Raw genomic sequence first — 13,696 nt, 5'->3', positions numbered from 1 at the left:
GGTTTGTACTGGGAGGGACTGGGAAGGCTGGGAGGGGGTCCAGATCCGTCTAAGACCACGCCTACTTCGTGAATATGCAAATTTATGCAAATTAGCACGGAAAATGAAATCTATTTCTTGATGCAAAACGGTGTCTGTGGTTACTGGTTTGTACTGGAGGGCTGGGAGGGGCGTGGCTGCATCTCGGGCCACGCCACCTCATGAGTATGCAAATTTATGCAAATTAGTATGGAAATTGAAATCTGTTTTCTTGATGCTAAATCGTGTTCGTGGTTACTGGTTTATACTGGGAGGGACTGGGAGGGCTGGAGGAGCCTGGATGCATCTCGGACCACGCCCACTTCATCAATATGCAAATTTATGCAAATTAGTACGGAAATTTAGATTTTTTTTTTGATGCTCAATGGTGTTGGGTGTTACTGTTTGTACTGGGAGGGACTGGGAGGGGTCGAGACCCTTCTCAGACCACGCCCACCTCATCAATATGCAAATTTATGCAAATTAGTATGGAAATGTAAATCTATTTTCTTGATCCTAAATGGTGTTGGGGGTTCCTGGTTTGGACTGGGAGGGGTTTCAGACCCGTGTCTGACCACGCCCATCTCATTAATATGCAAATTTATGCAAATTAGTTTGAAATAAAAAATAATTTCTTGAAGCTAAATGGTGTCCATGGTTACTGGTTTATACTGGGAGGGACTGGGAACATCTCCGGCCACGCCTACCCGGTTATATGCAAATTTATGCAAATGAGGCGCAGAATCGCCTCCTGCCATACAAATGGGGGGGATTGGGACAGAGCTGGGAGGGGCTGGGAGTGGCTCTGCCCCTTCCCACCTCATCGATATGCAAATGTATGCAAATGAGAACCAGAATTTTACCCGGCAGCCGACCCCGCACCCCCCTCCCAGTACAAACCAGTCCAAACCAAGTTTGGGATTTTTTTTTTGTGAATTTTTTTTATTTTTTTTATTTTTTTCCGATTCCGGAGCCAAAAACAAAAAAAAACAAAAAAAAAAAAACAAAACAAAAAAAAATAAACAAAAAAAAACCAAAAAAAAAAATTCCCAAAATTCCCAAAATTTCCCCCAAAATTTCCAAACCCCGGGAGGGGGGGGCGGGGGCAGGGGGGCGGGGCCAAAGGCCGAGGCCACGCCCCCTTTTCCCCGCCAGGAAGGGGAGGGGGGAGGAAGAAGGGGCCGGAGAGAGGGGGCGTGGCCTGAGGGGAAGGGGGCGGAGCCGAATCTCACCTGGAAAGGAAAAGGGGGCGGGGTTAGAGGGGAACTGGGCGGGAACTGGGGTTACTGGTTTGTACTGGGATGGGTTTGGGCCTTACTGGTTTATACTGGGATGGGGTTTGGGGTTACTGGTTTATACTGGGAGGGAACTGGGGGTTACTGGTTTATACTGGGAGGGGTTTGGGCCTTACTGGTTTATACTGGGAGGGGTTTGGGGTTACTGGTTTATACTGGGAGGGAACTGGGGGTTACTGGTTTATACTGGGAGGGGGTTTGGGCCTTACTGGTTTATACTGGGAGGGGACTGGGCCATACTGGGATGAACTGGGATGAACTGGAGGGGCCTTGGCCTTACTGGGATGAACTGGGAACTCGTTTTCCCTTACTGGTTTATACTGGTTTGAGGGTTTTCCTTACTGGTTTGGGGTTTTCCTTACTGGTTTGGGGTTTTCCTTTACTGGTTTATACTGGGATGGGCTCTGGGGTTACTGGTTTGTACTGGGATGAACTGGGATGGGCCTTGGCCTTACTGGGACAAACTGGGAATGCGTTTTCCCTTACTGGTTCATACTGGTTTTACCTTTTCCCTTACTGGTTTGGGGTTTTTCCTTACTGGTTTATACTGGGATGGGCTCTGGGGTTACTGGTTTGTACTGGGATGAACTGGGATGGGGTTTTGCCTTACTGGGACGAACTGGGAACTCATTTTCCCTTACTGGTTTATACTGGTTTGAGGGTTTTCCTTACTGGTTTGGGGTTTTCCTTTACTGGTTTGAACTGGTTTGAACTGGGGTGGGTCTGGGGTGGGTCTGCGCTGGTTTTTACTGGTTTTTACTGGTTTTTACTGGGATTTTTGTACTGGTTTGGGGCTCACATGGTCTGGGGCGAGAAGAGCCCGAGAGCGTCAAACACTGCGAGGCCAAATTCAGCGCCGGGCTCAGGGCTGGGGAGAGGGGAAAGAGAAAAAATCGAGGGTTAGAATTCCAAAATTCCCAAATTTCCCAAATTTCCTGGAATTCAGGAGATTCAGGAAGTTTTGCCACAAAATTTCCCCAAATTCCAGCGAGAAACGGCTCAAAATGGGCACAAAATGGGCACAAAATGGTCTCAAAATGGTCCCGAAATTGTCCTAAAAATGGTCCTGAAATGGCCTCAAAATGGTCCCAAATTTGCCCAAAATTGTCCTAAAATGGTCCCAAAATTGTGACAAAGTGGTCCCAAAATTGTCCCAAAATAGCCAAAAAATTGGTCCCAAAATTGTCCCAAAATAGCCAAAAAATGGTCCCAAAATGGTCCCAAATGGTTCCAAAATGGTTCCAAAATTGCCTCAAAATGGTCCCGAAATGGCCCTAAAATGGTCCTAAAATTGTCACAAAAATGGCCCCAAAATGGTCCCAAAATTTTCCCCCAAGATGGTCCCAAAAGGTCCCGAAATGGTCCCAAAATGGTGCCAAAAATGGTCCCAAAATGGCACCAAAATTGGGAGAAACTGGTCCCAAAATTGTCCAAAAATGGTCCCAAAATTTTCCCCCCAAAATGTCCCAAAATGGTCCCAAAATGGGCAAAAAATGGCTCCAATATGGTCCCAAAATAGCCAAAAAATGGTCCCAAAATGGTCCCAAAATAGCTCCAAAAAAGGCCCCAAAATTGTCCAAAAATGGTCCCAAAATGGTCCCAAAATGGCCCCAAAATTGGTTCCGAAATGGCTCCAAGATGGCCCCAAAATTGTCCCAAAATTGTCCTGAATGGCCTCAAAATGGTCCCAAATTTGCCCAAAATTGTCCTAAAAATGGTCCCAAAATGGTCCCAAAATGGCCAAAAAATTGGAGAAAATGGCCCCAAGAATGGTCCCAAAATGGCCCAAAATTGTCCTAAAATTGTCACAAAATTTTCCCCCAAAATGGTCCCGAAATGGCCCTAAAATGGTCCTAAAATTGTCCAAAATGGTCCCGAAATGGTCCCAAAAATGGCCCCAAAATGGTCCCAAAAATGGTCCCAAAATGGCTCCAAGATGGTCCAAAAATGGTCCCAAAATGGTCCCAAAATTGCCCTAAAATGGTCCCAAAATGGTCCCAAATTGGTCCCAAAATGGTCCCAAAATTGTCCAAAATTGTGACAAAATGGTCCAAATTGGTCCCAAAATGGTTTCAAAATTGCCCAAAATGGCCCCAAAATGGTTCCAAATTTGTCACAAAAATGGTTCCAAAATGGGCTCAAAATGGCTCCAAAATGGTCCCAAAATTGGGAGAAAATGGCCCCAAAAAATGGTCCCAAAATGGTCCTGAAATGGTCCCAAAATGGCGCCAAAAATGGTCCAAAATGGTCCCAAATTGGTCCCAAAATGGTGCCAAAATGGCACCAAAATTGGGAGAAAATGGTCCAAAAATTGTCCCAAAATGGTCGCAAAAATGGTCCCAAAATGGCCAAAAAATTGGTCCCAAAATAGCCCCAAAATGGCCCCAAAATGGTCCCAAAATGGCCACAAATTGCCCCAAAATGGTCCCAGAATTTTCCCCCCAAAATGGCACCAAAATGGTCCCAAAATGGCGCCAAAAAAGGTCCCAAAATGGTCCCAAAATTGTCCCAAATTGCCCCAAAATGGTCCCAAAAATGGTCGCAAAAATGGTTCCAAAATGGGCTCAAAATGGTCCCAAAATGGTTCCAAAATGGCTCCAAAATGGTCCCAAAAATGGCCCCAAAATGGCCCCAAAATGTTTTTTGTTGTTTTTTTGGTTTTTTTTTTTTTTTTTTTTAATTTTTTGGGGTTTTTTTTTGCTTTTTGGGTTTATTGGGGGTTTTTTTTGGGGGGTTTTTTTGGTTGGTTTTTTTGGGGTTTTTTTTTGTTTTTTTTTTCCTTTTTTCGGCGGTTTTTTTTTTCCCCTCCCCCACCCACACCCATCCCCCTCCCCCACCCCCACCCCCATTTTCGTTGGTTTTTTTGGGGGTTTTTTTTGGATTTTTTTTTTTTTTTTTTTTGGGTTTTTTGGACTTTTTTTGCGGTTTTTTTTTGTCTTTTTTTGGATTTTTGGGGGGTTTTTTTGGGTTTTTTTTTGGTTTTTTGGTCTTTTTTTGTTTTTTTTTTTTTTTATTTTTGGGGGGTTTTTTGGTTTTTTTTTTTGTTTTTGGTCTTTTTTGGGGTTTTTTTTGGTCATTTTTTTGATTTTTGGGGTTTTTTTGGGGTTTTTTTTTTGGTTTTTTTTTCCTTTTTTCGGGTTTTTTTTTTTTCCCCCTCCCCCACCCCCACCTCCATTTTCGTTGGTTTTTTTGGGTTTTTTTTTGGCTTTTTTTGTTGGTTTTTTTTTTTGGTTTTTGTTTTTTTGGGTTTTTTTGGACTTTTTTTGCGGTTTTTTTTTGGTCATTTTTTTGATTTTTGGGGGTTTTTTGGGTTTTTTTTTTGGTTTTTTGGTCTTTTTGGGGGTTTTTTTTGGTAATTTTTTGATTTTTGGGGGGGTTTTTTGGGGTTTTTTTTGGGGTTTTTTTTTGGTTTTTTGGGTTTGATTTTTTTGGGGTTTTTTGGTCATTTTTTTTGATTTTTGGGGGTTTTTTTGGTCATTTTTTTGGGATTTTTGGGGGGTTTTTTTTGGTTTTTTTTTCTTTTCCGGCGTTTTCTTTTTTCCCCCTCCCCCACCCACCCCCCCCACCCCTCTCCCACCCCCCACCCCCCCTTCCCCTCCCCCGCCATGTCCCATTTTTGGGGTCACCTGTGAGCGCCGCGGGGTTGAGCCCCCCCAGCGGGGTCAGGGCCCCGTTCAGCTGCTGCAGCGCCGCCTGCGCCGGGGCCGGGAGCTGCAGCCCCGAGCCTGGAACGGACCAAAAACACCGAAAATCAGCCCAAAATCGGGGTCAGGGACATCAGAAACCCCAAAAATTGGGTTCAGAAACCCCAAAAACACCAAAAATTGGGCCCGGAAACCCCAAAAACCGGCCCAAAACCCCAAAAATTAACCCAAGAATCAGCCCCAGAAACCCCAAAAAATCGGGCCCGGAAACCCCAAAAACCCCAGAAATCGACCCCAAAAACCCCAAAAATTGGGCCCGGAAACCTCCAGAAACCACCAAAAATCAGCCCAAAAACCCCAAAAAATCGGGCCCGGAAATGCCAAAAATCAGCCCCAAAAATCAACCCAAAAATCAGTCCAGAAACCCCAAAAATCAGGCCTGGAAACCCCAAAATTGGGCCCAAAATCAGCCCAAAAATTGGGGTCAGGGAGATTAAAAACCCCAAAATTGGCCCCAGAACCACCCAAAATCAGCCCCAGAAACCCAAAAAATCGGGCCCGGAAACCCAAAAATCAACCCAAAAATCAGCCCCAGAAACCCCAAAAATCAGCCCCAAAACCCCCAAAATTGGGCCCAAAACCACCAAAAATCAACCAAAAATCAGCCCCAGAAACACAAAAATGAACCCAAAAATCAGCCCTGGAAACCCCAAAAATTGGGCCTGGAAACCCCAAAAATCAGCCCCAAAAACCCCAAAAACCAGGCCCAGAAATCCCAAAAATCAACCCAAAAAATTGGGCCTGGAAATCCCAAAACTCGGCCCCAAAACCCCCAAAAATCACGCAAAAATTGGGCCCAGAAACCCCAAAAACCAACCCAAAAAAATGGGCCTGAAATCCCAAAAATTGGCCCCAAAAATCCCGAAAATCGGGCCCCGGAAACCCCAAAATCCCCAAAACTCGGCCCAAATTTGGGGTCAGGGCCCGTTCAGCTGCTGCAGCGCCGCCTGCGCCGGGGCCGGGAGCTGCAGCCCCGAGCCTGAAATCAGCCAAAAACACCAAAAATCAGCCCAAAATCGGGTCGGGAGTGTCAGAAACCCCAAAAAACGGGTCTGGAAAGCCTAAAAACCCCAAAAATTGCGCCCAGAAACTCCAAAAATGGGCTCAAAATCAGCCCAAAAATTGGGGTCAGGGAGATGAAAAACCCCAAAATTGGGCCCCAAAACCACCAAAAAACCAGGCCCAGAAACCCCAAAAATCAACCCAAAAATCAGCCCCAAAAATCCCAAAAATGGGGCCCGGAAACCCCAAAAACCCCAAAATTTGGGCCCAGAAACACCAAAAATGGGCCCAAAATGGACCCAAAATCGGGGTCAGGGAGATCAAAAACCCCAAAAAATCGGCCCCAGAAACCTCAAAAAATCAGGCCCAGAAACCCCAAAAATCAACCCAAAAAACCAGGCCCAGAAACTCCAAAAATTGGGCCCCAAAAACCCCAAAAATCACCCCAAAACCACCAAAAATTGGGCCCAAAACCACAAAAATCAACCCAAAAATCAGCCCCAGAAACCCAAAAATCAGCCCCAATATCAGCACCGAGAAACCCCAAAAACCCCAAAAATCCGCCCCAAAACCCCCCAAAAATTGGGCCCGGAAACCCCAAAAATGGGCCCAAAAATCAGCCCCAGAAACCCCAAAAATCAGCCCCAATATCAGCACCGAGAAACCCCAAAAACCCCAAAAATCAGCCCCAAAAACCCCAAAAAATTGGGCCTGGAAACGCCAAAAATCAGCCCCAAAACCCCAAAATCGGGCCCAGAACCCCAAAAATGGCCAAAATCGGGCCTAGAAACCCCAAAAATGGGCCCAAAATCAGCCCCAAAAACCCCAAAAATGGGCCCAAAATCAGCCCCAAAAACCCCAAAATTGGCCCAAATTTGCACCGGGGCCGGGAGCTGCAGGCCCGAGCCTGGAATGAACCAAAAACGGCAAAATTCAGCCCAAAATCGACATGGGGAGCAAAAAAAAATCCCACCTGGAACCCCCCAAAACGGCACCCAGGTGTGCCAGGAAACCCCAAAAACCCCTAAAATCCACATTTTTCACCGATTTTTTTTCCTCCATTTCACCCCCATTTTTTCCTCATTTTTCCCATTTTCTCCTCATTTTTCCCCCATTTTTCCCCCATTTTTTCCTCCATTTTGCCGCCATTTCCCCCCCATTTCCCCCTCACATGTAACTCTAAAAACCCCTCTAAAATCCCCCATTTTTCCACCGATTTTCGCCATTTTTTCACCGATTTTCCCCATTTTACCCCCACTTTTCCCTCATTTTCCCCATTTTTCCTCCATTTTTTCCCCATTTTCTTCCCCATTTTTTCCTCATTTTTCCTCCATTTTGCCCCCATTTTTTCCGCCATTTTCCCTCCATTTTGCCGCCATTTTCCCCTCACACGTAACCCTAAAACCCCTCTAAAATCCCCATTTTTCCACCGATTTTCTCCATTTTTTCACTGATTTTCCCCATTTTAACCCCCACTTTTCCCTCATTTTTCCCATTTTTCCTCCATTTCTTCCCCATTTTCTCCTCATTTTTCCCCCATTTTTTCCGCCATTTTCCCTCCATTTTGCCGCCATTTTCCCCTCACAGGTGTCCCCTAAAACCCCTCTAAAATCCTCATTTTTCCACCGATTTTCTCCATTTTTTCACCGATTTTCCCCATTTTACCCCCACTTTTCCTCATTTTCCCCATTTTTCCCCATTTTCACCCCATATTTTCCTCCATTTTTTCCTCATTTTTCCCCATTTTTTTCCTCATTTTTCCTCCATTTTGCCGCCATTTTCCCCTCACAGGTATCCCCATGTAACCTTAAAACCCCTCTAAAATCCCCATTTTTCCACCGATTTTTGCCATTTTTTCACTGATTTTCCTCATTTTACCCCCACTTTTCCCTCATTTTCCCCATTTTCTCCCCATATTTTCCCCCAATTTTTCATCATTTTTCCCCCATTTTTTCCTCCATTTTCCCTCCATTTGCCGCCATTTTCCCCTCACAGATATCCCCATGTAACCTTAAAACCCCTCTAAAATCTCCATTTTTTCACCGATTTTCTCCATTTTTTCACCGATTTTCCCCATTTTACCCCCACTTTTCCCTCATTTTCCTCATTTTCTCCTCATTTTTCCCCCATTTTTCCCCCATTTTTTCCGCCATTTTTCCTCCATTTTGCCGCCATTTTCCCCCATATCCCCCTCACAGGTAACCCTAAAAACCCCTCTAAAATCCCCATTTTTTCACCGATTTTCTCCATTTTTTCACCGATTTTCCCCATTTTACCCCCATTTTCCCATTTTTTTACCATTTTCACCCCATTTCTCCCCCATTTCCCCCTCACCTTCCGCCAGCTTTGCCATCAGCTGCAGCCTCCCCGCGGCCGTGCCCAGCTCTGGCTCCTCCCCGCACGTCAGCGGCCCCAAGGTCCCCAAGGTGCCCAGGGCGGTGCCGGGCGTGGCCCCGGGCGTGGCCCCGGGCGTGGCCCCAGGTGTGGTGGCACCGCCAGGTGTCCCCGGGTAACCCTAAAACCCCTCTAAATTCCCCATTTTTTCCCCATTTTTCCCTCACGTTTTTCCTCCATTTTGCAGCCATTTTTTCCCCATTTTTTCCTCATTTTTCCTCCATTTTGCTGCCATTTTTTCCTCATTTCTTCCTCATTTTTCCCCATTTTTCTCCCCCATTTTCTTCCTCATTTTTCTGCCATTTTTCCGCCATTTTGACGCCATTTTGCCGCCATTTTGCCGCCATTTTCCCCTCACAGATGCCCTCACAGGTAACCCTAAAACCCCTCTAAAATCCCCATTTTTCCACCGATTTTCTCCATTTTTTCACCAATTTTCCCCATTTTACCCCCACTTTTCCCTCATTTTCCCATTTTTCCTCCATTTTTTCCCCATTTTCTCCCTCATTTTTCCTCCATTTTGCCACCATTTTCCCCCCATATCCCCCTCACAGGTAACCTAAAACCCTCTAAAATCCCCATTTTTCCACCTATTTTCTCCATTTTTTCACCGATTTTCCCCATTTTACCCCACTTTTCCCTCATTTTCCCCATTTTTCCTCCATTTTTTCCCCATTTCTTCCCCATTTTTTCCTCATTTTTCCCCCATTTTGCCGCCATTTTCCCCCCATTTCCCCTCACAGGTAACCTTAAAACCCCTCTAAAATCCTCATTTTTTCACCGATTTTCTCCATTTTTTCACCGATTTTCTCCATTTTACCCCCACTTTTCCCTCACTTTCCCCATTTTTCCCCATTTTCTCCCCATATTTTCCCCCATTTTTTCCTCATTTTTCCCCCATTTTTCCCGCCATTTTGCCGCCATTTTCCCCCCATATCCCCCTCACAGGGAACCCTAAAACCCCTCTAAAATCCCCATTTTTCCACCGATTTTCTTCATTTTTCCACCGATTTTCTTCATTTTTTCACTGATTTTCCTCATTTCTCCCATTTTTTCGCATTTCTCCCCCATTTCCCCCTCACCTTCCGCCAGCTTTGCCATCAGCTGCAGCCTCCCCGCGGCCGTGCCCAGCTCTGGCTCCTCCCCGCACGTCAGCGGCCCCAAGGTCCCCAAGGTGCCCAGGGCGGTGCCGGGCGTGGCCGCGGGCGTGGCCCCCGGGCGTGGCCCAGGTGTGGTGGCACCGCCAGGTGTCCCCGGGTAACCCTAAAACCCCTCTAAATTCCCCATTTTTTCCCCATTTCTCCCCATATTTTCCCCCATTTTTTCCTCATTTTTCCTCCATTTTGCCGCCATTTTCCCCTCACAGGTGCCCTCACAGATATCCCCATGTAACCTTAAAACCCCTCTAAAATCCTCATTTTTCCACCGATTTTTGCCATTTTTTCACCGATTTTCCCCATTTTACCCCCACTTTTCCCTCATTTTCCTCACTTTCTCCTCATTTTTCCCCCATTTTTTCCGCCATTTTTTACTCCATTTTGCCGCCATTTTCCCCCCATTTCCCCCTCACAGGTAACCCTAAAACCCCTCTAAAATCCCCATTTTTTCACCGATTTTCTCCATTTTTTCACCGATTTTCCCCATTTTTTCACCATTTTTCATCATTTTTCCCCCTCACCTTCGCCAGCTTTGCCATCAGCTGCAGCCTCCCCGCGGCCGTGCCCAGCTCGGGCTCCTCCCCGCACGTCAGCGGCCCCAAGGTCCCCAAGGTGCCCAGGGCGGTGCCGGGCGTGGCCGTGGGCGTGGCCCCAGGTGTGGTGGCACTGCCAGGTGTCCCCAGGTAACCCTAAAACCCCTCTAAAATCCCCATTTTTTTCCCCATTTTTCTCCCCATTTTCTTCCTCATTTTTCCTCCATTTGCCACCATTTTGCCGCCATTTTCCCCTCACAGGTGCCCTCACAGATATCCCCATGTAACCTTAAAACCCCTCTAAAATCCTCATTTTTTCACCGATTTTCTCCATTTTTTCACCGATTTTCCCCATTTTACCCCCACTTTTCCCCCATTTTTTCCTCATTTTTCCTCCATTTTCCCTCCATTTTGCCGCCATTTTCCCCTCACAGATGCCCTCACAGGTGTCCCCATGTAACCTTAAAACCCTCTAAAATCTCCATTTTTCCACCGATTTTCTCCATTTTTTCACCGATTTTCCCCATTTTACCCCCACTTTTCCCTCACTTTCCCCATTTTTCCCCATTTTCTCCCCATATTTTCCCCCATTTTTTCCTCATTTTTCCCCCATTTTTCCCGCCATTTTCCCTCCATTTTGCCCCCATTTCCCCTCACAGATATCCCCATGTAACCTTAAAACCCCTCTAAAATCCCCATTTTTCCACCGATTTTCGCCATTTTTCCACCGATTTTCTCCATTTTTTCACCGATTTTCCTCATTTCTCCCCATTTTTCCCCATTTTTGCCCCATTTCCCCCTCACCTTCCGCCAGCTTTGCCATCAGCTGCAGCCTCCCCGCGGCCGTGCCCAGCTCTGGCTCCTCCCCGCACGTCAGCGGCCCCAAGGTCCCCAAGGTGCCCAGGGCGGTGCCGGGCGTGGCCGCGGGCGTGGCCCCGGGCGTGGCCCCAGGTGTGGTGGCACCGCCAGGTGTCCCCGGGTAACCCTAAAACCCCTCTAAATTCCCCATTTTTTTCCCCATTTCTCCCCATTTTTTCCCCATTTTTCCCTCACTTTTCCTCCATTTTGCCGCCATTTTGCAGCCATTTTTCCCCATTTTTTCCTCATTTTTCCTCCATTTTGCTGCCATTTTTTCCTCATTTCTTCCTCACTTTTCCCCATTTTTCTCCCCATTTTCTTCCTCATTTTTCCTCATTTTTCCCCATTTTTCCGCCATTTTGCCGCCATTTTTCCGCCATTTTCCCCTCACAGGTGCCCTCACAGATATCCCCATGTAACCTTAAAACCCCTCTAAAATCCTCATTTTTCCACCAATTTTCCCCATTTTTCCACCGATTTTCCCCATTTTACCCCCACTTTTCCCTCATTTTCCCCATTTTTCCTCCATTTTTTCCCCATTTTCTCCTCATTTTTCCCCCATTTTTTCCTCCATTTTCCCTCCATTTTGCCGCCATTTTCCCCTCACAGATGCCCTCACAGGTAACCTTAAAACCCCTCTAAAATCCCCATTTTTCCACCGATTTTCTCCATTTTTTCACCGATTTTCCCCATTTTACCCCCACTTTTCCTCATTTTTCCCCATTTTTCCCCATTTTCTCCCCATATTTTCCCCCATTTTTCCCCCATTTTTTCTGCCATTTTCCCTCCATTTTGCCGCCATTTCCCCCTCACAGGTAACCCTAAAACCCCTCTAAAATCCTCATTTTTCCACCGATTTTCTCCATTTTTTCACCGATTTTCTCCATTTTTTCACCGATTTTCCCCATTTTTTCACCATTTTTCATCATTTTTGCCCCTCACCTTCCGCCAGCTTTGCCATCAGCTGCAGCCTCCCCGCGGCCGTGCCCAGCTCTGGCTCCTCCCCGCACGTCAGCGGCCCCAAGGTCCCCAAGGTGCCCAGGGCGGTGCCGGGCGTGGCCGCGGGCGTGGCGCCGGGCGTGGCCCCAGGTGCGGTGCACCGCCAGGTGTCCCCGGGGGCTCGGGGAAGGTGACGTCGGTGGCGCCGTCCGGGCGCTCGCTGAGCTGCCCCCACGCGCATGGGGCGCCCGGCCAGCTCGAAGCCGTTGAGCTGCTCCAGGGCCCGGCGAGCGCACTCGGCCTCCGAGAACTGGGGGGAAAAATGGGGATTTTGGGAAAAATAATGGGGGGAAAATAATGGGGAAAATGGGAAAATAATGGGGAAAAAAAATGGAGATTTTGAGGGGAAAAATGGGGGATTTATGGGGAAAATGGGGGAAAATAATGGGGAGAAAATGGGGAAAATGGGGAAAAATAATGGGAAAATGGGGGGAGAATGGGGGAAAAATGGGGGCATAATGGGGAAATAATGGGAGGAGAAATGGGGATTTTGGGAAAAAAATAGGGAGAAAATGGGGAAAAAAATGGGGGGAAAAACGAGGAAAAATGGGAAGAAAATGGGGGAGAAAATGGGGAGAAAATGGGGAAAAAATGGGGAGAGAAATGGGGGGAAAAATGGGGAGAGAAATGGGGGAAAAAAATGGGGGCATAATGGGGAATAATGGGAGGAGAAATGGGGATTTTGGGGAAAATAATGGGGATTTTTGGGGGGAAAATAATGGGGAAAATGGGGAAAAAATGGGGGAAAAAATGGAGATTTTTAGGGAAAAAATGGGGGATTTATGGGGAAAATGGGGGAGAAATGGGGGGAAAATGGAGGGAAAATGGGACAAAAAAATGGAGATTTTTGGGAGAAATGGGGGGAAAATGGGGGGGAAAATGGGGAGAAAAATGGGGGAAAATGGGGAAAAAAAATGGAGATTTTGAGGGGAAAATGGGGGATAAAATGGGGGGAAAATGGGGGGAAAATGGGGAAAAAAAGAAGATTTTTGGGAGAAAATGGGGGGAGAAATGGGGGAAAAATGGGGGAAAATGGGGGAAAAATGGGGGGAAAATGGGGGGGGAATGGGAGAGAAATGGGGGGGAAATGGGGAGAAAATGGGAAAAAATGGGGAAAAAATGGAGATTTTTAGGGGAAAAAATGGGGGATTTGGGGGAAAAATAATGGGGGGAAAATGGGGGAAAAATGGGGGGAAAATGGGGGAAATTAGGGGGAGAAATGGGGGGAAAATGGGGGGGAAAATGGGGGCAGAAATGGGGAATAATGGGGGAAAAAATGGGGAAAATGGGGGAAAAAATGGGGGGAAAATGGGTGGAAAAATGGGGAAAAAATGGAGATTTTTAGGGAAAAAATGGGGGATTTTGGGGAAAATAATGGGGATTCTTGGGGGAAAATAATGGGAGAAAATGGGGGAAAATGGGGAAAATAATGGGGATTTTTAGGGGAAAAAATGGGGGATTTTGGGGAAAAATAATGGGGATAATGGGGAAAAATAATGGGGATTTTGGAAAAATAATGGGGGGGAATGCGGAAAATCGGGGCAAAAATGGGGGCAGAAATGGGGGGAAAATGGAGGGAAATGGGGGGAAAATGGGGAGAAAATGGGGGAAAATGGGGAAAAAAAATGGAGATTTTTGGGAGAAAATGGGGGATTTTGGGGAAAAATGGGGGAGAAATGGGGGGGAAAATGGGGGGAAATGGGGAATAATGGGGGGAAAAAATGGGGAGAAAATGG

The 13,696-nt window shown here is 46.6% G+C and overlaps 1 protein-coding gene across 1 annotated transcript; it reads right to left on the bottom strand.

Moving 5' to 3' along the window:
• Positions 1-1,048: 1,048 nt before the first annotated feature.
• LOC143693155 (uncharacterized) lies at positions 1,049-8,619 on the bottom strand. Its single transcript, XM_077173173.1, has 4 exons — positions 8,354-8,619; positions 4,940-5,038; positions 2,113-2,181; positions 1,049-1,250 (listed from the first exon to the last, which is right to left on the bottom strand). The coding sequence occupies exons 1-4, from the start codon at positions 8,602-8,604 to the stop codon at positions 1,247-1,249; spliced, it is 423 nt and encodes a 140-aa protein (XP_077029288.1). The 5' UTR covers positions 8,605-8,619; the 3' UTR covers positions 1,049-1,246.
• Between the last annotated feature and the right edge of the window lie 5,077 nt (positions 8,620-13,696).

This window comes from Agelaius phoeniceus, unplaced genomic scaffold (assembly GCF_051311805.1).
Source record: "Agelaius phoeniceus isolate bAgePho1 unplaced genomic scaffold, bAgePho1.hap1 Scaffold_321, whole genome shotgun sequence".
Classification (NCBI taxonomy): domain Eukaryota; kingdom Metazoa; phylum Chordata; class Aves; order Passeriformes; family Icteridae; genus Agelaius; species Agelaius phoeniceus.
The sequence above is the reverse complement of the archived record's forward strand: the minus strand, read 5'-3'. Positions and strand labels throughout refer to the sequence as shown.

Bases quoted from the DNA above. Each gene is read 5' to 3' on its own strand.
- LOC143693155 (XM_077173173.1), bottom strand. From the start codon at position 8,604: ATGGCTGCAAAATGGAGGAAAAACGTGAGGGAAAAATGGGGAAAAAAT. The intron at 5,039-8,353 runs GTGAGGGGGAAA...GGTCCGTTCCAG, and splicing joins GATGGCAAAGCTGGCGGAAG to GCTCGGGGCTGCAGCTCCCG. The intron at 2,182-4,939 runs GTGACCCCAAAA...CCCTCTCCCCAG, and splicing joins CAACCCCGCGGCGCTCACAG to CCCTGAGCCCGGCGCTGAAT.